Here is a 24,135-nt window from a genome sequence, read left to right on the forward strand (position 1 = left end):
GAATGTGTTAATATTGCATGCAGTGAAAAACTTGTTGCATTTCTTTGTAAGGTGAGGACCTACTTTATGCTCAGAACAATCTGTTTGTACCAAAACTCCATCAGAAAGGGTATACAATTATTTTCATACAGAAGATCCTCATTTGCCGAATGATTATGCTCTAGGAAAAATACAGCATGGTGTATGACTGTATAGAATTCTGTATAGAAAATGTGTAATATTAGAAAGGAAGCCTATTTTATTAGATGAATGGTACAATTCCTTCCTTTTTTGTTGAAAATAATGAGAAAAATGACTTGCATTTGTCCTGCCAAAGTAATATCCAAAACATATATTATTATGCTGATATACTGTCAAGTGTAGCAAGCATAGCTGTTAAACTGAAATCAAATGGTCAGTTGAACTTGATTTAGGTTATCATAAATATCCTTTGTAGATATTGTCAGTGAATATTTAACTAGTTTTGAAATCATAAGGCTCATATCTCAGTGAATGTAAATTGCAGAGTAGTGATGCCTTTTCTTCAGTTAGAAGCTTTGACATTCACTAAGACTAAGGAGCTAGTGTTGTCTGTGACTTTGAGCTTCAGCTTGTCTTTTACAAAGACAGTTTTGTTTTTATTATCTCTAAAAGTGTCAAAATAGTAAGAGGATTAGGTTTTGGCTTTTTTCTCCCTCCAGTATGCTTTCTATGATTTTATGGGGATTAGATGCTCATTTTGCCATGCAAAAGAGTTCATTTAGATTGTTACATCCAGTGAGACCCTTTTAAAAAAGATATTCTATGGTTGGGATAATGCCTGCAACCTTTGTGTTAGGGCTGGGGAATTTTTTACCCACCCATGGGCAACCTTATAGGAGCTGGATGCCAGTGATAGGTGGAGCCAGGGGGCAAAAAGTGGGTAGTGCAATAGATGTGACTTAACTTCATATGTCAGGCTATATTCCAGCCACACAAAAAATCAAAGGGCTCTGCACACACCCAAACACCACCCAGGCAAGCAAGAGGCTTTGTAGCTCAAGGGCATCTTTCAGTCAGACAAAAGTACTTGAGGTGGGCACAAAGCAGGGGCAATGTGGGGTGTGTTCTGGGAAGAGTCCTGAAGCTGGGTAGAGAGGCCTGGAGCGTTTTGCTCTCATCACTGATTGAAGACATATCGGACAGGGTTCATATCCCTTGCCCTAATGATCCCATTGGTCTTTAAGGAGATTAATACCCAAATATATAAAAATAGCCTTTAGAGATAGTACTTCCTTGGACACTCTCACAAGAGGGAATGCACAATTCTGAAATGATATTCCAAGTCAAGGATGCCTATGTAATTGTTACACTTGTATGGATCATATATTCTGTGTAGAAGCAAAACTTTGTCCATTTGGTACTCCCTGTCCCTTTTGACAAATATTAGTATGGCTGACAGATTGGTAAATGCCACGCTTTATTGGCTTCTCCTGTTAAAATTCAATTTTCTTACACTCCCTTGAACAATGCAATGGCTGTCCATGCAGAAATCCCTGAATACCAGGTGTAACATCTTGTTAGTGCCAACATCATTCTTAGATAACAGTGTTGCCACAGCTCCATCTACTTAGGCTTCTAAAGTTGTCACATTGTACCTATAGCCCTTATCACACATCACTTCTGTTTTCAGGTAACTTGCTAAACAGAAAAAAGAAAACCTATTTCTTTATGTCAAGGTACCATGTATCTTTCTCGGAAAGCAACCTGTATTGCATACTATTGCTTCCTGATGGTCTTCAAAATGATTGTCAGTTGTATCCAGTTTGCTGACTGAAGACTCTTTGATTCAGTGGAAGCTCCAATCAATATAATGGGCAAGGATGCAAGTTTCACTCCCCTCTCCCCACTGTTTTAAAAGCATATCCCAAACTAGGGGTGATGGAGCTGAAGGGAGGGTGTAAATATGGGGGGGGGGGTTAGTTTTCCTGTTCCACTAACAAATGCCCCTGCAGATACCAAGAGCCTTCTGTTATCAAAGGGGCATGATTGAATACAGCCTCCTAGGTTCAAATGTCATAGTCTTGGAAACCAGAGGCCTTTCTCCTGGGCATGGTCGGCCAATTGGTGCCAAAGAAGGATAGAACTTTTTTTATGTATGCAACAACAGCAGCAAGAATACTCATAACGAAGTATTGGAAGACACAAGATTTACCCACCCAGGAAGAATGGCAGATGAAGTTGATGGACTATATGGAACTGGCGGAAATGACTGGCAGAATCCGAGACCAGGGAGAAGAATCGGTGGAAGAAGACTGGAAAAAGTTTAAAGATTATTTACAGAAATACTGTAAAATTAATGAATGTTAGAAAAATGTTGGAATGAAGTTATATGGCTTTAGTAGAAATGTTATAAGGAATTAAGTATAGATAGATTAACAGAGTATTAAAGGGAAAAATAAGGTTAGAATGTGTTAAGATAATTATAGGATAGAAAACAGAGGAAGATGGAAAGGAATTGCTGAAACAATTAATAGAAGTGGAATACAAAAAGGGAGGTGTGAGGAGGCCGTGGAAATAAGTGAATGAAAGATAAGATATTGAAATTGGATTGTGTTTTAAATGGTTTTTGTTTTGTTTTGTTAGTTGTTTGTGTTAGTGTTTTGTAGTGTTTTTTGTATTGTATTGTATTGTTGTATTTATTTTTTTTGGTTTTCGGTAGTGTTGTGTTTAAACTGTTGAAAAATTAATAAATATTTTTTTTAAAAAAAATAAAATAAAATAAAATGTCAGAGTCTTGAAGTAATCTTGTGTCCAACAGATCCATAAATATCAAAAAGAAATTGACTGTCAAATAATGCAACTATTCTTCTGAAGACTTTTTTTTGTTCTTATGTTGAGAGTCAGGAACCTGGGGGTGATTGAGGTCTCTCTATCTGACCCTCACTCCCACTCACCGCCCATCATCTGCTTCATATTCCTCAAGTGCTTTTGCTTAGCTGACATGAAGTGTGAAGTATCTTCATTGCCTGGTGAGGAGGATGGAAAGTGTGTGTGTGTAGAAACTCCTGGCTTCAGTGTGGCTTGAATGTAGCCTGCTATTCAAAGAGTGTTACCGCATCCATTGCTCTGCCCAATTTTGCCTTCCCTCCACCCACTTTCACCTCTAGCTCCGCTCACCACTGTTGTGCAGTTCCCAGTTGATTCTCCTGAGGGAATGTGGCTCTTAAGCTGGCAAAGGTGTTCCATCCCTGCCTTACACAGTAACCCATGAAGAGTCATGAGTGTGCTACAGCCAACATGAAATTGTGGGATCCCATGCATAATAAATTATGTTGCCATACTTCTGAGTTGTTGCAGAAATTTTGCCTGCTAAATGCAGGATGGTATCAGAGTTCATTTCATCATTCACACTTCAGGCAACCTAACGTAATGTGACTTGATAGCTCCAAATCATGTGACTGGCTGATTTATTTATTTTTGGCATTTTTATTATATATAGTTTTTCCTTTTCGGTCATTTCATATACCATCCTGTCCCAATTTTGTTACATGATAGTTTAAAAATGATGTTGTGATTGGAAAGTACATGCTGTGGCTCATAAGTCACAGAAGCATGGGAGGAAATAGAGAGTTGTTCCCATGCTCATTCTAGTACTTTGTTTATTTGATATACACATCTGTAAAGACTGCTGGCTTAAGGAAAAAGTGAAGGATAAGCACGGCAGCACGATTACTACTAAATGGCTTTTGTAAAACGTTTGTTCCCCTTATCAACAGATCGCAGAAGTGCAAACTAAAATCTAGGCTTTTAAAATAAGGAATATTGAAGTTCCTTGATAAGATCAGTACTGATGGAGAAATATCCCTCGAAAAACAGCCTTTCTACCCTTCAATAAGCAACTGTAGGGGAGCTTTTATACTTTCTAGGTTACATCTTAGTGCATGTGAGCCACACTGACCCAACAGAGATGGTGATTTCCAGAGTCCTTTGCAATGCACAGGAGAGGCTTTGTAGCAGAGGAATTATTGTTAAAGTTAAAGTTAAAAGTGCTTCATGAGGAAGGAAGTTTGAAAACCAGTGGGCCAGCCAGGGAGGAACTTCTATATTTCATTTTGGCATTGCTGTGATGGTTCTCCTCTACCTTTTCCCTCCACACCCATTTCCTTGTATGTTATGCCTTTTTAGTTTTTAAACCAAAGGGCACGGTTTATCTCTCATTTTTAAAAATTGATGTGAGTTGCTTTGGGAAACAATATTTGAGAAGTAGGGTAGAAATAAAATTAATTCTAGGTGCTAGAATTATTTTGGTTTTGCAGACATTTAAAACTTCAATACATGTAAGAAAAAAGACTATTTCAGAGGGGCTGTTCTGTACCCTGCTCCTAAATAATGCATCATGACAGAGTAGATTTGTCTTGCTATGCTGTATAATCCTAAACCTGTAAGATCTCCACCATCCCCAGCAGGAAAAACCTTACATTGCAGGAAGCATAACACTTACTGTTTTTATATTGATTTATTACAGCCTTGTATTTTAAATGTTGTTGTAAGCCCCTCTGAGCAATGCAAATGCACTGGAAGGACCGTATTTAAATCTCTCAGGTTGGCTGATAATAGATAAAGAATTCCCCGCCTTAAAGAATCTCCTCTACTTGTTTTCTATATGCCTAGAAATTCCACAGAATTTTATGTATGGGCCATGCTGTCGAATCATTTACTGAAATGCTGTTAAGTCCTTAGTCATCAGTTTGATGATGCCAAGGAACTCAAGCATATTTTTGCTGATAATTCAAGTATGAAATTTTGCATTTATACATTCTTGTAAATATGTATTTTTCATCGAGCTCTTTTTTAAAAAAATTACTCTGTCTCAGTAGTATAAGGTATAAATATATAAATGCTGTCACTTTCCAGGTGACAGCATTTATATATCGGCTGGGTGAGGACTGCAGGGCCTGCTCCCTTCCAGGGCCTTTTCCAACTGGCCCAGGGGGCGCGGCCCAGGCCCTCTCTCCCAGCTATAAAGGGACTCCTGCTGCGGGGAGGCCTCGGACCATCGGCTGTGGGGAGGACTGCAGGGCCTGCTCCCTTCCAGGGCCTTTTCCAACTGGCCCAGGGGGCGTGGCCCAGGCCCTTATTTGGAACAAACTTTTGGGGAAGCTGGGAAGTGTTCTGCAATTGCTTCCCTGTTCCAAGTGGTTAATGTGTTTTAAAATGTCCTCAAGCAGTCGGTGGCAATTTAAATTTGTATTTCTTTTTTTTCCTTTTTTCCTTTGTTGGATATTTGGCTGGGGATTAATTTTAGTATAATTGTTCTGTTTTTGTTTTCTGTTGTTTTATTGGTTCTGTATAGTTTGTGTTTTGTTTTTAAGGGGCGGGATCAGGGCTGCCTGGGAATGGGGCCCCAGCCAACACGATGGCTGGGACAAGTTCCACAGGGGGGGAAGCACTGGGACATCCGATCTCGGTGATCATGGGCAGGAGGAGGAGTTACTCTAAGACCAGACCATGTCATTACCGAGGAGGCAGGTTTAGTCGTTGTTTGAAGACTATCGCTGCCTCCGGGTCTGGCCTTGACCGGATGGATACTGGAATCAACAGGGGAAACCCACATGACCTGAAGGTGTTTCTGTGTAATGCCAGGTCAATGATGAATAAAACCACTGCCATCCATGACCTGATTGTGGATGGAGGATTTGACCTGGCATGTGTGACAGAGACCTGGTTGGAGGAAGCAGATGGGCCTGTCCTTGCTGCCGCTTGCCCACCAGGTTTCTCTTACGCACAGCAACCCAGGTCTTGTGGGTGGGGAGGGGGGGTTGCAGTGATTTTTAGGAAGTCATTAGTTTGCATCAGGCGTCCTACTGGGAAGACCCAGTTTTCTGAGTGCATGTTCTGGAAGTTGGGCAATAGGGGAAGTACAGGATTCCTTTTGGTGTACCGACCTCCCCGCTGCACCAAGGATTCCCTGTCCGAGCTGCTTCAGGTCATGGCGGATGTTCTCCTGGAGACACCTAGTTTGGTTGTCCTAGGGGATTTTAACATCCATGCCGACACGACCTTACAAGGGGCCGCTCGGGACTTCATGGAAAGCATGGCCTCCATGGGGCTGTCCCTGAATAAGTTGGGCCCAACTCATAGTCATGGACATGCCTTAGACCTGGTATTCACCTCTAGTGACGTGGGTGATCTGACACTAAGTAAAAGTGAAACCAAAGAAGTGCCATGGTCAGATCACTTCCTGGTGCAACTGGACTTCTCCGCGACCCTTCCCCTCTGCAGGGAGGTGGGACCAATTCGGATGGTCCACCCCTGCCACTTAATGGATCCAAATGGTTTCCAGAGAGTGGTAGGGGATGCTTTATCCCATGTTGATGGCCTTTCAGCTGATTCCCTGGTGGCCCGCTGGAATGCGGAGTTAACCAGGGCTATCGACTGTCTGGCTCCGAAGCGCCCTCTCCGATTGCATGGAGCCCGGACAGCCCCGTGGTTTTCTTCAGAGCTGAGGGTGATGAAACAATCGCTGAGACGGCTAGAGCGTCGGTGGCAGAAAACTCACTCCAAATCTGACCGGACACAGGTTAGACCTCAACATCGAGCCTACCAAGTGGCGATAGCGACGGCGAAGAAGACTTTCTTCACCGCCTCTATTGCATCTGCAGAAAATAGTAGCAGGAGACTCTTTCAGGTGGTCCGCAATTTAACGGAACCACGTTTACCACCGGGGCCTTGTAAAGACCCCAAGATCTCCTGCAACGATTTTGCAAAGTTTTTTGCAGATAAAATGACTCATATTCGGAAGGAGCTAGACACCACCATGGGAGCAGGGCTGGGGCGGGAGAGTGCTAGAGCTCTGTCTGGTCAAGTTGCATGGAATCAATTTCAATCCATTACCCCCGAGGATGTGGACAGGCTGCTTGGACACGTGAAACCAACCACCTGTCTCCTTGATCCTTGCCCATCCTGGCTAATAAAAGCAAGCCGGGAAGGGCTGGGCGATGGGCTCTGCGGGTTGGTGAATGCTTCCCTCTGTGAGGGCACATTCCCAGATCCGCTGAAAGAGGCGGTCATTAAACCGCTTCTTAAAAAACCATCTTTAGACCCGGCCAGTATGGCCAACTATCGCCCAGTCTCAAATCTTCCATTCTTGGGCAAGGTGATTGAGCGTGTGGTTGCTGAACAACTCCAGGCACGCCTGGAGGATGCGGACCATTTGGATCCCTTCCAATCAGGGTTCAGGCCTCATCATGGGACTGAAACTGCCTTGGTCGCACTGGTTGATGATCTCCGGCGAGCTAGGGACAAAGGTGAGAGTTGTTTCCTAGTTCTGCTGGATCTCTCAGTGGCCTTTGATACAATCGACGATAACATCCTTCTGGACCGTCTAGAGGGGTTGGGAGCTGGGGGCACTGTTATACAGTGGTTTCGCTCCTTCTTCCTGGGCCGTGTTCAGAAAGTGGTGGTGGGGGATGAGTGTTCAGACCCTTGGGCCCTCACTTGTGGGGTGCCTCAGGGTTCCGTCCTCTCCCCCATGCTTTTTAACATCTATATGAAGCCGCTGGGAGAGATCATCAGGGGGTTTGGACTGGGTGTCCATCAATATGCAGATGATACCCAGCTCTACCTCTCTTTCAAATCAGAACCAGTGAAGGTCCTGTGTGAGTGCCTGGAGGCGGTTGGAGGATGGATGGCGGCTAATGGATTGAAGTCCTGACAAGACAGAAGTACTGTTTTTGGGGGACAGGGGGCGGGCTGGTGTGAAGGACTCCCTGGTCCTGAATAGGGTAACTGTGCCCCTGAAGGACCAGGTGCGTAGCCTGGGAGTCATTTTGGACTCACAGCTGTCCATGGAGGCGCAGGTCAATTCTGTATCCAGGGCAGCTGTCTACCAACTCCACCTGGTATGCAGGCTGAGACCCTACCTGCCCGCGGACTGTCTCGCCAGAGTGGTGCATGCTCTAGTTATCTCCCGCTTGGACTACTGCAATGCGCTCTACGTGGGGCTACCTTTGAAGGTGACTCGGAAACTACAGCTAATCCAGAATGCGGCAGCTAGACTGGTGACTGGGGGCGGCCGCCGAGACCACATAACACCAGTCTTGAAAGACCTACATTGGCTCCCAGTACGTTTCCGAGCACAATTCAAAGTGCTGGTGTTGACCTTTAAAGCCCTAAACGGCCTCGGCCCAGTATACCTGAAGGAGCGTCTCCACCCCCATCGTTCTGCCCGGACGCTGAGGTCCAGCGCCGAGGGCCTTCTGGCGGTTCCCTCATTGCGAGAAGCAAAGCTACAGGGAACCAGGCAGAGGGCCTTTTCGGTAGTGGCGCCCGCCCTGTGGAACGCCCTCCCATCAGATGTCAAAATGATAAACAACTACCTGACATTCAGAAGACATCTTAAGGCAGCCCTGTTCAGGGAAGTTTTTAATGTATGATATTTTAGTGTTTTTTGGTTTCTATGGAAGCCGCCCAGAGTGGCTGGGGAAACCCAGCCAGATGGGCGGGGTACAAATAATAAATTATTATTATTATTATTATTATTATTATTATTATTATTATTATTATTATTATTATTATTTAGAAGCATTCATGGGTTATGTGTACTGTTGACAATCCTTGTTAAAAGTGTCTTGTTTACTATACTAGTAATTTTGTCACTCTGGGACATCATTTATTTTGGACTTGTGCTCTGTCAACATTTCTAATTGCCTAATTATCTGCTCTGTTGCTGAAATAATGCTTTAGAAATGAATGCTCCCCCCCCCAATTTTCCCCTACTTACGTGTGAACTTAATTTGCTCCTTACCTTATATTTGCAACGTTGAGATTTTTTAGTTCATTGAGATAAAGTTCATCAGATATATCAAAGATCGAGGAAATGATTTAATCAAGTCCAGCAGCAGCCCTCACAGAAATCTTTTCCCTGTGGGCATACCCTTTGGTAGCTCCATCTTTATCCATTATTAACAGTTTGAAATATCATTCCATTTTCTGCCTGCACTAATTTGCTGAGTTAGCTTCTGTTAATTATGACTTTAATCTGTGATTCAGAGCACGACAGGGGGCAAAATTAACCAATTTCCACAGCAATTTTTTACTGTGTTGCTTCGTTCTCTTTTTTTTCCCTTCAAGTGACAGTGTGGAACAGAGCTGGTGTGAATATGTTGCCTACAAAGAGATCTAGGCATTACCACTTTGTTGCCTTTGTCTTTTCCCTAACCATATTGCAGACTTGCACAACATTGCTGAGATTCTTTCCTAACAGAATTTTATTCACTACTGTAAAATACCTTATCTTAGATAGTATGCTCATGGATAGGAATTTGAAAGTTCTCAGAAGGATGGACCTGTGGTTTACTGTTATGTTAAATGCCTATTGCTTATGTTACTGTATTCTTGTGAAAATCTATTTATATATATATATATATATATATATATGCAGGCAAGGTAAATATAAGGAAGGACTTCCCATTTAAAAACAAACCACCAAGAACACTGATTTGCGGCACTTTGTAGCCAGCTTCCCATGCTTCAGTTAAAGCCCAGGGAAAGACATGAGTTAATTCTATCCATGGGGCATTTTCATATCAGGAAAAGTCGGCAGCCAGGAAAGGTGCTGAGCGCTAGAGAAATGTTTAATGGAAAGAAAAACACATTCATCCTCCTCCATATACTGCAGTGATAAGTGCAACCTCCCACTTCCCAAAATTCTAAAGAAATTTTAAAGTGCCCTATGAATGAGCAGAAAGATGGAAGCCTCTTTTTTTTGGTGAAAGAAAACTTTTAAGAAATTAGAAGACAAATTTTGGCGCAACACTGATTTTCTATTTTGTATTCTTACTCACATCCTTATTGCCAGGAAAACTCAGAATAACCTAATATCATTAAAATTGTGGTGCCGATTAATATTACAGTCCTTGATCTCCTTTTGCTAGACACAGAAGTTCCTCATGGGTATATACATGTACACAGTTTGAAAAGATACACAGAATTTCTGATCTGCCTCCTAAAATGTTGTCAATTTTTTCTGTTAGTATGTTCTAAACACTTTGATGCTTCTAGCTAAATATAAAATTGGCATTTAACCTTTTATTTGGAAAAGAACTATTGAACCTGTGTTAATCTGTATGGATGTTTAAAAGCTATAACTTACTTTGCTGTTGTAAGTGGTTACGAGCTTCTAGTTGTGATTTTATCTATACCCTTATGGCCTTTCTCACTTTTTTTACAGCGTTCCTACATTCCAGAGCCTTCCTGAAGAGATACTCAGTAAGCTTGCTGATGTCCTGGAAGAGGTATTTAACTTTTAATGTTTTGTGTTAGTAAGAGGAGTATAGTAGGAAGTCTTTTGTTTACAAAAGTAGTTCATCTATGCCAGCCACTTCTGGGGCACTTCTACTGAAGTAAAGTATCTTCTCTTGGATAATGGTGTTTATGGTGCAACTGATGTCCTTTGAAAAAAAAAAAAAAAGGTGAAAAGATCAAGTGGCATATAGTCTACTTCAGCAGAGATTCTGTTTCTAGGGAATTACAAAATTGACATTTTCCTGAAGACTTGTCCACACAGCGCTTGTAGACTAAACACTGTGAGTGAACAATGAAATCACACCTTCAAAGTTGGAAAAAACAACAACTTTCAAAGTGTATTTAGCATACTCATACTCGTTGTATTGGATGTGAATTAGCACGGCACCAGATACTAACCTCAGTCCTCAAATTGGGTTTGGCATTCATTTAATAGTGGTGCCTGGTGCTGTTATGGGGGTTGTGGTTGGAATTGTGAATTCAGGAATGATCCCCAGCACTTTACAACCTGAAGCCTAACAGCCACCCCACCACAATCAGCTCAGAATCACCTAAACGTAGCCTCCAGTGGGAATGGAGAATGGCTATAGATGGTAGTGGATGCCATAGTCATATGACAGCCATGGTTGCCAAGGAAGCTAGAAGCATCCATTTCTGCTAGGGAGTTTAGAGACCTCAGGAAGAGGCCTCTGCAATCGTCAGCCTTCACTGTTAGGTTCCCTTTCCTCACCTTGCAAGGGAAGTTTAAGAAAATTTGGAGAGCAGAAATTGTGGAGGATTGGTAACAACTCACTTGGGCTCAGTCTTTCCAAGTTCTCTCAGAGAAAAAAAAGTGTAAAATATCTAGTCAATTAAGATGTCAGCTCAAGGGAAATCACATGTCCAGTTGTTAACCACAGCTTTTTGAACAGTTGAGTTCAGCATGTACAGCTGACATAGTGCTCCTGGATGTCAGACTGGCTGAAAACCAGAAGTGATAAAAGACCTGAGGGAATGTTAAAACAGGGTCTCAGATACCTCTCTACCAGACTTCCTTGTCTTTTCTGACTGGTCTGGCACTACAGAAGTTTTGACCAGCTTATGCTACCTGGTCTAACAAATGTTTCCAGCCAGTTATTCCATTGAAATTAAGCTCACTAGGTTTAAAATACATTGCCTTTCGGTAGTTGCGCTGCTAGCATGAATATTTTTAAAATGAATACATGTTTCACTGCCTATAGGAGAGTCGGTGCCTTCTTTTTCTCCATCACTCTTGTAGCCTTATGCCTTCCATCTTCTCTGCAGTTCTGCCCCATCTCACTTTTCAATGGTATTCTGATGAGCTAGGCTTCATATAATTCCATGCAATTAAGGTATACTAATGCTAGAATTTTGATGAACCATTTTTAATGACCCTCAAGTCCTGGGGGATGTGGGAAGTCTTGTATCCGCTCATTCAAAATGTATTAAATACATGTTAATTTCACATCAAGCAACTTGTGAATGTTATTTGTAATTTGCTTCCTAATTACTACTTTTGCACCTGCAAAATTGCATACTAGCAAGTCCTGTAGGCACAATTAATGTCCATTAATATGTCATCTTATGTGCGTTAATTATATGACATCTATACATGCAAACTGTGTGCTGTTCTCCTTGCGATTATGTATTTTCACATGTTCTTGGTTTATACAAGAAAATAAGCTGTGTTTCTTGAGCAACAACTCACTATTTAAATGTTCACAAGGATAGTTTTGACATTTTAAAAGCAGTTACCATCTGACCTTCATTAATATTTATATACTGTCTTTTTCTGCTTTTATCTAGCTGCTAGATTCTAGCACATGGACAATGGAATTGACGTGCAAGGAAAAATAGTAATTTGGGGAAAGAGCTACAAATTGTATAACATGTAAACTGTTCCTTTGAAACATAAGGTATATGGGGAAAGTGGTGAGCCTGCAGAACAAACACTATAATTAAATATTGCCAGGCCCACACCACATGTTAAGAAAAATTGGTGCTGGGAGCCATAGCCCCCTTTTCAAGTACCTGTTTTCCTCTTTCTAGTGCCTGATGTTATTACAATGAGCATTCCTTTTGCCTACTCTACATAATTGGCTGCTGTTAGTGCGGATCTTAATGATATCAGGCTGAACTACATATTATTCAGTGACGGAGCCCTTTGTTCTTTGTGTTGTATAGTTCCACCCTAATTTTGCATCCTAATTTTAAATACATCAGCCATCAATAATGATAAGAAGCCTGACATGAAATGTATACAAGTATCAGACTCCTCCCCTCTAGAAATGAAAACCATTCTAAAAAATCTCAATGTTGGGTTATTCCACACCATTTTCCCCTAATTTCTGTCTTGCTCCTTGCTCTCAGTTTCCCCATTCCAGCTTGCATTAGAATATAAACAACTACGTGCGCTCACATATTATATGCTTGTAAACACTGCTTTCAATTTTTTTTAATATAGATTAAGCAGTATCAAAATGATCTAAGTAAATAAATAAATAATGTATCTATAATGGATATATCATTTTAGCAATTTCCTTTTTCTGCATACATTGCATTAGGCCATAAAAGAAACTTCAAAAATGTTCAAATGTTTCCACTTCCTTTGAGAATGGCATGGCCCTAGAAAAATCTCTCTCTTTACATAACTGAAGAGTTGGTCAAGTAGGTAATTTGTTGACATAGGAGCTAATGGCTGGAAGCAGGGTAGAAAAGTGCATGCAAGCCTTCTCAGTAGCTTTTCCTTTTGCAAATACATCCAGTTGCACTTACCTCCATCCCATTCCCATCCCTCTGATTGCATTTAGGATGCTAAGGGCTGGTTTTGGAACTTCAGCCTCCATCAGACAGCAAAGCAGAGGAGTTTTAATTAGATTTTTTTTTTAAGGACCCCAAGCTGAATCAGGTAATCTGCAGAGCACATAAGCAGGGTCTGAACCAAATTCTGTGGTTCTGCACACTGCTAATATATGTTGTTGTTGTTGTTTAGTCATTTAGTCGTGTCTGACTCTTCGTGACCCCATGGACCAGAGCACGCCAGGCACTTCTGTCTTCCACTGCCTCCCACAGTTTGGTCAAACGCATAATATATAGGATTGCACTATTACCAAAACGTGTGCTTAGGAGCACAGCTTTTCTTTTTCAACCTTATCTAATATGGTTTATCTCGGAAGGTTTTCTGGATTTCTGTTTTGTTTTTATTTATGGGTAGCATTCCATATGCATGATAGAAATCTCTCTGCCTGTGATGTTTCATCAAAATCAAAGGTACTTAAATTATCTTTCAAAGTAACTGCATTTTATCTAGGTTGGTAGTCTTACAAGCACTGAATGAGAATAGCTGACAGGCACTGTTTGAGGCAAGGAATAATCTCTCCTTTCTTCATAGCACAATTTAATATCCTCTTTCTCCTTATGAAACTGTGAATAATCTAGCATGGCTGCAGTGCAACTCTCTTACAAACTGTTAGCTAATACACAGAAGCAAAAAAAGCTACTTGAAATTGCCTATTAGGCGATTCTTATGTGCAAATGCTGTTGTGAGGATGGTGGTAAAAAGGCTGTTATGTAATGAGATCACATCTTTAAACTTGGAAATTGTATGATGATTTTATTTAGCATATTGTAATGGATGTGAATTATCAAAGCACCAAGTCATCAGGGCCGTGTTACCCATAGGTGCTAGGGGTACAGGGTGCCGGGCTCTCAGGGGCACCAGGCCAAGAGTCCAGAGCCAAGATTTGGGGTCCAGGAATTGGGAAGAGCCGACAGCCGCTGCTGAGCAGAGCAGAGCAGAGCCCTTCGGAGCGCCGCATCTCTTCTGCTACGGGCGAGTCATTCACTAAGTCAGCCAGCCGGCTCCACCCTCCTGCACACGCTGCTAACACGAGGCGCCTGGCTTTGCTTAGTTGCCACCGCCTCAGGCGGTGTTGCACTGGGCTCTGATTGCTCCTCCCCCGGCATCCGGCCCCGGCCTTGCTCTGCTGCCACTGCCTCGGGCTCCTCTGTTGTTGCTGAGACAGCCGGCCAGGCCAGCTCTGCCGTGCGCGCCTCGCTGGCCTGCCCTAAAAAAAGTCAACAACTTTGGGGTACCCCCCCAAAAAAGGTTGACCACTCTGGGCAACGGGGGGGGCGCCAGGCGGATCTTTGCACCCTGGTGCCACATGTGCTTAAGACGGCCCTGCAAGTCATCATCCTATGGCATGCCTAATAGCAGTGAATTATTTTAAATATATATAGTATAAGAATAATACTGATCATTGAACTAAAATAGCTTAAGGCCACAATTCTGTGTAAACATTTCTGGAAGTCTGTTCCAATGCATGGTACAACTTTAGACTAAAGTGAGAGCTGACATGATTGAAAGCTCTTTCACACAAAAATAATACCCCCCCCCCGTGTCTCTCTCTCTGTGTGTGGAGAATGTGCACACTAGCCCCAAGATCTAGCTTGTATTTGTAGCTGTGGGAAGCAGTGTGATTTGTTACTCTGGGCCTTTCCAATTTGACTTGTTTTTCTTTAACAACTCTGGTTTCAGCACCATTCACTATAATAGGGAATCTAAAAATGGCTGCAACTCCCCCTTTCCCCACCCCACATAATTTGAACTGTAGTATACCCCTTCATAAAGGGCAAGTTTCAGAATATCTGCAGTGGTTCTCCCTTAAGAAAAGATCTCACCTTGGACCTGGGGGTGAAATAGGAATCATAGCAGGTGGGTAGTGGGGGAGGGGGAAGGAACATGGATCCCCAAAAAAGACTGATGTGGGAAAATGTCATCCCCAGTAAAGTCCCTGTTGCCCAAAGGGTTGTTGCTGAGAAGTGGACTTCTGTCCCCTACCCCACCCCCAATTTGGAGGGCTATAGCCTATTTTCCCTGGAGATGAAATCTCTCTCTTGACTTGTATAGGTGGAAAAAGCCTCTGGATCACCAGAGAAGACGGTAGTGGAAGAAACTGTACCCTTTCCAGCAAGGGCCCTCGTATCGCAAGGTCTTTGGTGGTGGTGACTCCCCTACCCTGGATTTTTAGTATACAGCTTCTTCTCACTGGGAGAGAGAAACCTCTCCATTAACTTGAGAAGAGATTGAGGGGGAAAGAGCAGGGGAAGACCATGGATCCTGAGGAAAGATTGGGGCTGGATCTAGACACATCAAAGAAGTGTTTCAGTTTAAAGCTTTTTAATTTAACCAGGGAAAGCAGGTAGAGAAAAAACGGGACTACATGTCGCCATCTGGTAGTGCCATGTTATATCGCCCATACAACGCATATACGGTAAATCGTTTTTTTCCTTTACCAGTCTAGTTGAGTCCTGGGAGAAATGTCATCTTCCCAGCAAGTTGTCACCCCAAGGGTGATTGCTAAGAGGTAGGACCTCTGGCCCAACCACAGATTTTGGGGGATACAGCCTCTATCTTCCTCTTGGGAGATAGAGATCTTTCCATTAACTTGCATAGGAAAAAGGTGATAGTAATAACATTAAAAAAAAAAACCCCAGCAGAGATCCAGGTAAAAAAACCTGACTTTTAAATATTTACAATATTTACTGGATTTGAGCAACAGTGTTGGCATTTAGCAAAAGATACATGCATAGATCTGGTGCATATGTGTTGTACAGACAACGACCGTTTTGTGTGTGTTCAAGGCACGCATGACCGTACATGCATGCGCCATGGTTGGACACTGAATAGGGCATAATATGGTGAGGTGGACTTACACATGGCCTGCCATCGCACACAATGACCCAGAAAGCAACCCCCATGCAAATTGGGGGTTGCCTGTATCTGTATGCATTGGTTTAAACTGTCTTGATATTTTATGCAGGTGGTGGTTTATAGATATTTTTTTACAAATAAAGTAAGAAATTGCAGCCCATGACTGCAGTCATGCACACACATACCTCTTTGTGAGTCTTAAGTATGGATATGTGAGCCCTGAATCATTTGATGGGAGAAAAATAGTTTCCCCTATGCTATCAACTAAATTCTAGCATTTCAGTTTACCTGGCTTTTAGAGCTGTTAAAGCGACCCTTTTTTTTTTGTTTGTTTCATCAGACTCAAGTATTTGTCACTAAAAAGTATTTTTGAAGTGGGGAGGACTCAATTGTTCAATGCTCCCATAACAGGTTTGTATTCAACTCTCTGTGAATAATGAGAGTGGAGAGGCTGACAGAATTGAATAGCATACCTCATAAAAAGAAACTGATCTGTAAACTCAAGATAAATTCCAGTGTAATAGTGTGGCACAGAACACTCTGGGAGCATAAAGGAGTCTAGAATAAAAGGTATGGGGAAGTCAGTCCCAAACTTCGGGAAGAAGAGAGGAAGATTATTAAAGTCTAAAGTCTAGCTAACACAAAAACAAAACTAGTTCTGAACATCAGATTGCACAGTCTGTGCCAGCAAAGCACACTGATTTCTAAACAGTACCTTACTACAGTTCAGCCTAGACAACCAAGAATCTCAGTGCACTTTAATCAAATAATATGTTCAAGGGAATAAAAGAGGTCCATAGAGCAATAGTTCCATGGAACGCAAACAAGTGAGCCAATCCACCTGCCATTCTGTAAGACACTTTTGTTAGGGCTAGGGTTTCATGGGGATTTTATTCTATTTCCTGTTGTTATCAATGTGACCATAGGACAAATGACAAGTAGATAAATGCCCTTCCTTGGAGGTCAAGAGGCAATATGAACTGGAGGTGGGCAGAGGCTGTTGTGCTCATGTGCTGCCTGTGAGTTTCCCACAGGCATCTGCTTGCCCACTGGATGCTGGACTAGATGAGCCATTGTCCTGATGCCACATGCTGTTCTTACATTATTAAATAGCATAGTTATATAGAAATCTGCCCATTAACTTTTCACAGCTAGAAGGTCATTTTCTCACAGCAGAGAGCATTTGTACTAAGAAATGCAAACTTCTTTCTCCCCCTAAGTTTGTTACATTCTGCAAGAACAGAGCTGGCCCACCCATAAGGCTTTGTGAGTCAGCTGCCTCAGGTGGCAGGCTGGGGGCAGCTGGGAGGGTATGGCAGATCTGGGTCCATGAGGAGTGTGCATCTCTCCGCCCTCCATACTTGTCAGCCACTTTCCTCACCCTCTTCTGCCCCCTCACTGCTGCCTGCTCCTCTGTAGCCTCCGGTTTCCTCCCCTGCCACCTTCAGTCACCTCACTGCAGTATCTCCACTGGTAAGAAATATGTGGCAATGCTTATAAATCTGAAGCAGTCCTATGCCTGGTTTTACTTAGAGTTTAGTGTGGTTTACTTCCACGCAAACTGTGCATAGGATTGCACTACTGATTGGTGTAACTGGGGGCACAAGTTCTCTGATTCTTGTACACTATGTGAAGCACAATACTAATTAGGTTTACTCAGAAATAGAGCCCACTGATTTTAATGGTACTTACTATTAGGTAGGTGTACACAGGATTACAGTAAAAGTGCTTTTTTCTCAAAAAAATAATAATTAGGGGTACTCTCGTTTTCCTGTTCATATTGAAATACTGCCCCTCAATGAGGCCAAACTTAGATTCACAAAATGTTTAGGGGTATGCGTACCCCCCAGAAAAATACACTGGTCATAGCAGATCCCCGCCACCCACAACAAGAAACATGGTCTTTGCTTATGTAATAAAGGAAAAGTTATCATCTTATGTGCTTGGGGTGATTTCTTTATAACCAGAATAACAATACTATCCACACCAATGTGGTAATGGATTCATAGAAACATGGAGTTGAAAGGGACCCCAAGGATCATCTAACTGTAACACAACCCTCTGCAGGAATCTCAACTAGATCATACATAGTGTCATATCATTTTTCTCTTGTTGGGTCTCCAGTTTGGCACTGACCCTGTTCTATAGTGGTCCATGCCCATTTCACAAATGTATGAATCTAAGCCAATGTGTGAAGCTAAAGAAGTAAAGGATTTACATAATTTCCTTCTTGGTATTTGTCAACCCCTAGGAATGTATCTTCTAGTGAGGCATTTTAAAAAGTTGTGTTGGTGTTTTGTTATGTAGTTGTGATAGAAACGAAAGGACTGACCCAGCGATGACACAGCATCTTTGTTTTAAGCAAATAACAAAATTTGTTGAAATCCAGAAAACATTGAATTGCAAGCATATAAAGCAGATTAAAATGTACCTTGTGATCATCTGCTGGTGGTTTTATAAATTAGGGTGTTAGCTCTGGAAAATTGTTCAGAAGGGATTTAAAACTGCTTTAACTTTTCTGAAATTCAATTAGGCCATGTATGCACAGCCATCTCATAAATATTATATTGATGAACACTGAAATGCTGTAACTCAGAACATGGTGCTCTCCTCAGCATTCATTCACCTTTTCTATAATTAGTGATGGATTTTACTCACTGCAGGAGAGCAGTAAAGAGGGATAGAATGGGCGGTGCATCAATCATGCACTTCCTTTAGTGGTCTGCATATAAATAATAATACTAATTAGCTGTGTCATTTACCCTCTGTATAATGTGTGTGTGGGGGGGTGAAAATTCTTGCAAAAATGTGTTTTCAGGTTGAGCAGTTTAGTTACTTTCCTCTCATTTACGCTTCAGGCCAGTTCTTCAGAATTTAGAATTTTTTTTGCCTAGCTTTTAATTTTAAGTTTGTCTCTCCTACCTCAATGCTAGTTTCATCCTGTCCTTGGTTTTATGTTATGAGATGGATTTTTAATATTTTTGTTTTTATTTTTTGACATCACCATCATTTTATTTGTATGCCGCCTTTCCACGGTTAAAACAATGTTCAAGGCGGCTTACAATATGAAAAGATTTACATAATTACAAACATAGCAAAGTAGTCATAAAATTAAATAAAACACATCAAAACTACATAACCAAACTGAACACTTTCCATATAAATATAAAGAAAAGAAACAAAAAAATTAATATAAAAAGGTAAAGGTAAAGGACCCCTGACAATTAAGCCCAGTCGCAGACGACTCTGGGGTTGTGGCGCTCATCTCGCTTTAAAGGCCAAGGGAGCCGGTGTTTGTCCGCAGATGGTTTTTCCAGGTCATGTGGCCAGCATGACTAAGCCGCTTCTGGCGAAACCAGAGCAGTGCACAGAAATATCGTTTGCCTTCCTGCTGGAGCAGTACCTATTTATCTACTTGCACTTTGACGTGCTTTCAAACTGCTAGGTGGGCAGGAGCAGGGACCGAGCAACAGGAACTCACCCCGTCGCGGGGATTCAAACCGCCGACCTTCTGATTGGTAAGCCCAAGAGTTTAGACCACAGCACCACCCGTGTTATAATTAATATAAATAACAGCAAAAACTCCCGACAAAACTTTCCCCAAAATACCCCAGTCCTTGCTGGGCAGGAGCAGCAGCAGTTCTTATGAAGCCTGTCAGGCCCCGCCCTAGGCCAAGTGGAAAGAGGCAGGAACGGGGGCGGGGGGGGGGGCTTCAGGCTCCCAGCAGGTCAGAATCCATACTTTTGCTGTTATTTCTTTTCCCAACAGTCCTTTGGGAAATATTTTTTAGGTTTTTTTTTCAGTACATGGAAGATAGGGTACTGGTCAGAAGTGCTAATTCTTGTTAAAGGAGAAGTTACATTTCATATATATATATTATAAATTGTTATAACCTTATTCTTATAAAGAAAAAAATGAATTTCCTTGGATTTCTAAATAAATAAATAAATAAATAAATAAATTCATATATTGACATCATTTGTGATAATTTTTTTAAACACAGGGCTCTTTTCTGGTTATTTCATCTGGTATAATCCTGAGTGGTTCTGAGTGAACAATTGGAGCAGAGCCTAATAGACAGCCAAGTAATTAAAGGACTGAAGAGCAGAAAATGACTGTTTTAATAATGAATTATTCATGTGTAAACTTAAGGCTGATGAGCTACTATTTAAAGAGTGTGGTGTTATAATACTGCCTTAGGGTGTTGCTTCAGAGAAGTTTGAACAAGTGTGTAACTTTTCCTTAAGACATATTTTTAAGTGAAAGACAGGATGAAAACAGTTTTATAAATAGTAAAATAGGAAGCCATGGCCTTTTGACCTTATTCATACATTTGAGTACCAGATGATAGAGGGGAGAGGCAAAATTAAACCATTTTATTTTGGCCCAAAATACACAAGAATAGCTGTCGTTGCTTGCCATTACCGTCTGTAGTAACTGGTTAAGGCTTATATTATCAACATAATGGAAGATTATCTCGTCACACATCTCCTTTCCTTCCTTTGCTCCCACAGTCAGCAACACTGACCCCTTAACACAGAGCTTTCCAAACTTTCCATGTGGGTGACACACTTTTTAGACAAGGATCATTTTGCAGCACAGTGATTCAGTTTTACTAGTAAACTGGAGGTTAAACTAGGTGCGACAGACCTACACACTGCAGCCAACACACTAATGTGCCACGACACACTAATGTTAAAGCTCTGCCTTAACAGAACCCAGGCTACTGTGGAACCCTCCAGGCAAGAGGAGTGAAAATTCATCCTATTACAGCCAATGTACATTAGTTCATATCAATGTTTAGGCAACAACCGATTTATGTGCATATCACTGTGACCCGGAAGTGGCCAGAAAGGGCCGTAACAGGGTGGCGTGGGCTTATGCATGCTCTGCCGTCTCACACAATGACCTAGAGTGCAATCGGGGGTTGGCTTTTTGCACTCGATTCACAGACAAGGGAACACAGTGCTGAACATCACTAGAACCACTTACACATATTACAGAATATATGTATGTATACACAAGGGAGAGAGAGACCCACAGAAATATGTACAGTGGTACCTTGGGTTAAGTACTTAATTCGTTCTGGAGGTCTGTTCTTAACCTGAAACTGTTCTTAACCTGAAGCACCACTTTAGCTAATGGGGCCTCCTGCTGCCGCCGCGCCGCCAGAGCACGATTTCTGTTCTCATCCTGAAGCAAAGTTCTTAACCTGAGGTACTATTTCTGGGTTAGCGGAGTCTGTAACCTGAAGCGTCTATAACCCGAGATACCACTGTATATATCATCTTTTAAAACATGCTTCTATCCCTCAGATACTATGCTTTCAACATACACTGAAAATTAAACTTCTGAAATGGCACTCATTCCCCACTAATGACTAATATACAGAGGTGGGCATAGCCATTAGTTCTTATGTCACTTTTTCTTTTTGCTTTGCCATATGATTTATTCTCATATTGCCATGTGGGCTCAATTCTGCAAGAACCGCTGAGCAATCTCACTCAGTACTGAAATCAGCATGTTCCAGTGCTGCCCTCTGCTCTGATGCAAGCCACACTGCCCCAGTGCTGTGTCTGTCTCTCTTGCCGGATGACAACATTTCATCTTGGATTTATATCTTAGATTAGAAAGCTTTATGTAGTGCTCTGCTACAGCACTTTGCCCTATCACTCTGATTTATTAGTTGACCCTGGCTGCTCTTAGAAATGTGTGCAGTTTTATCTTTTTGTATAAAATATAGCAGCCCTGAAGATCTCGCCTCATATTGGCCGCATCTTTCTGTCCCAGTGAAAATAGATTATTACTCTTTGTGACCTAATTCATATTGTGAAGCAATGCTGAAGATTAAACATAGAGGGTGAAATGTTTTAGAGAACGCTATTCTGCCTTGGTTTTTAAAAATAATCAATAAGAATATCTATCTTTTTCAAAAGCCTATATATATATATATATATATATATATATATATATATATATATATATATATATTTGCTTTCGTAGATTTTCACGGGTACAGGAATGCAGGTTTTGGTGTCTTCGGGTGTCTTCCCGTGTAAGAGTTGGGGTGTCTAGGCGACGTTTCGACGAGGTCTCACTCGTCATCTTCAGGCTGGTGCTTTCGGCTTCTTGTTACTAGAACAGAGCAGGATCTCAGTGTTTGAGTTCCTATAAATACTGTTGAGGGGGTGTGGTGTATAGCCTCCAACGTTCTGGGCAGAGAGGGAGTTCCCAGGTTAGTGTGCCTTTTCTTCTTTTGTTCCTTAATTACTTGAGGGATATCTTGAGTGATTTCTTGAGTGATATTCTGAGTACCACTTAGGAGGGTCATTAGGTGTGGATTAGTTGCTAAAGCTTTCGTGTCTTGACCTCTTGAGCTTGTGAAAAGTTTTTCTGAGAAGATGGCTGTACTGCACTTAGTTGTGCTCTGGCTTGGCTTCGTGTATAGGGGCGAGCTGTGGTTTTGTGCCCTGTGCCAGCCAGATCTGTGTAGGGATTGCAGGGGGGTGCAGCATCCGGAGGTGCCACTATGGTTTGGTTACTGGATGGTGTCTGTACTTTATCTGTGGAGAGGGTCTGGGTTTGGGTCTGGTGTGGTTGATTGGAGATGGCGTTCTGTGTGTCTCTGGTTCTGGTGTCGGTTTTTGTGGGGAGGGCTAATTTCCAGATGTCTGGCAGGCGGGACGTGTCGTCACGCTTGTTCATGTTGTGAGGGTGTTTCTCTATCTCGATGGCTTCCATGATTATTCTCTTGTGGTGATGTTCCATGTTAAAGAGCAATTTGGAATCTGCAAAATTAATTTCGTGTCCTGTTTCTTTCATGTGTTGGTAAAGAGAGGAAGTTTTTTTTTCTTTTTTGACGGCATTCTTGTGTTCTGCGATACGTGCATTTATTCGTCTGTTTGTTTGTCCAATGTACGTGGCTGGGCAGACTTTGCAGGGTATTTCATAGACCCCTTGGTTTTCTAACTGGATTTTATCTTTTGGGTTTCTGAGGATATTGGCTATTTTTTGCACCAACCAAAAAATAGCCAATATCCTCAGAAACCCAAAAGATAAAATCCAGTTAGAAAACCAAGGGGTCTATGAAATACCCTGCAAAGTCTGCCCAGCCACGTACATTGGACAAACAAACAGACGAATAAATGCACGTATCGCAGAACACAAGAATGCCGTCAAAAAAGAAGAAAAAACTTCCTCTCTTTACCAACACATGAAAGAAACAGGACACGAAATTAATTTTGCAGATTCCAAATTGCTCTTTAACATGGAACATCACCACAAGAGAATAATCATGGAAGCCATCGAGATAGAGAAACACCCTCACAACATGAACAAGCGTGACGACACGTCCCGCCTGCCAGACATCTGGAAATTAGCCCTCCCCACAAAAACCGACACCAGAACCAGAGACACACAGAACGCCATCTCCAATCAACCACACCAGACCCAAACCCAGACCCTCTCCACAGATAAAGTACAGACACCATCCAGTAACCAAACCATAGTGGCACCTCCGGATGCTGCACCCCCCTGCAATCCCTACACAGATCTGGCTGGCACAGGGCACAAAACCACAGCTCGCCCCTATACACGAAGCCAAGCCAGAGCACAACTAAGTGCAGTACAGCCATCTTCTCAGAAAAACTTTTCACAAGCTCAAGAGGTCAAGACACGAAAGCTTTAGCAACTAATCCACACCTAATGACCCTCCTAAGTGGTACTCAGAATATCACTCAAGAAATCACTCAAGATATCCCTCAAGTAATTAAGGAACAAAAGAAGAAAAGGCACACTAACCTGGGAACTCCCTCTCTGCCCAGAACGTTGGAGGCTATACACCACACCCCCTCAACAGTATTTATAGGAACTCAAACACTGAGATCCTGCTCTGTTCTAGTAACAAGAAGCCGAAAGCACCAGCCTGAAGATGACGAGTGAGACCTCGTCGAAACGTCGCCTAGACACCCCAACTCTTACACGGGAAGACACCCGAAGACACCAAAACCTGCATATATATATATATATATATATATATATATATATATATATATAGCTGCATTAAAAGCAAATTTCTTCCTGTTTAACCTTCTGTGGTATAAATACATTGCTAAGCTGAATCTAGTTCTGTGATATTATGGACTTGTGATGC

At 42.0% G+C, this 24,135-nt stretch overlaps 1 protein-coding gene across 7 annotated transcripts in view; it reads left to right on the plus strand.

Moving 5' to 3' along the window:
* PRKG1 (protein kinase cGMP-dependent 1) overlaps positions 1 to 24,135 on the plus strand; it is a 698,816-nt gene that overhangs the window by 522,111 nt on the left and 152,570 nt on the right. For all 7 annotated transcript variants that reach the window (XM_081189597.1, XM_081189598.1, XM_081189595.1 and 4 more), the window contains one exon: positions 10,193 to 10,256. In XM_081189597.1, the coding sequence (XP_081045723.1) occupies positions 10,193 to 10,256 (64 nt within the window). The remainder of the gene's footprint in view (positions 1 to 10,192; positions 10,257 to 24,135) is intronic.

The sequence above is a fragment of the Podarcis bocagei genome, assembly GCF_964188305.1.
Source record: "Podarcis bocagei genome assembly, chromosome: 4".
Lineage (NCBI taxonomy): Eukaryota > Metazoa > Chordata > Lepidosauria > Squamata > Lacertidae > Podarcis > Podarcis bocagei.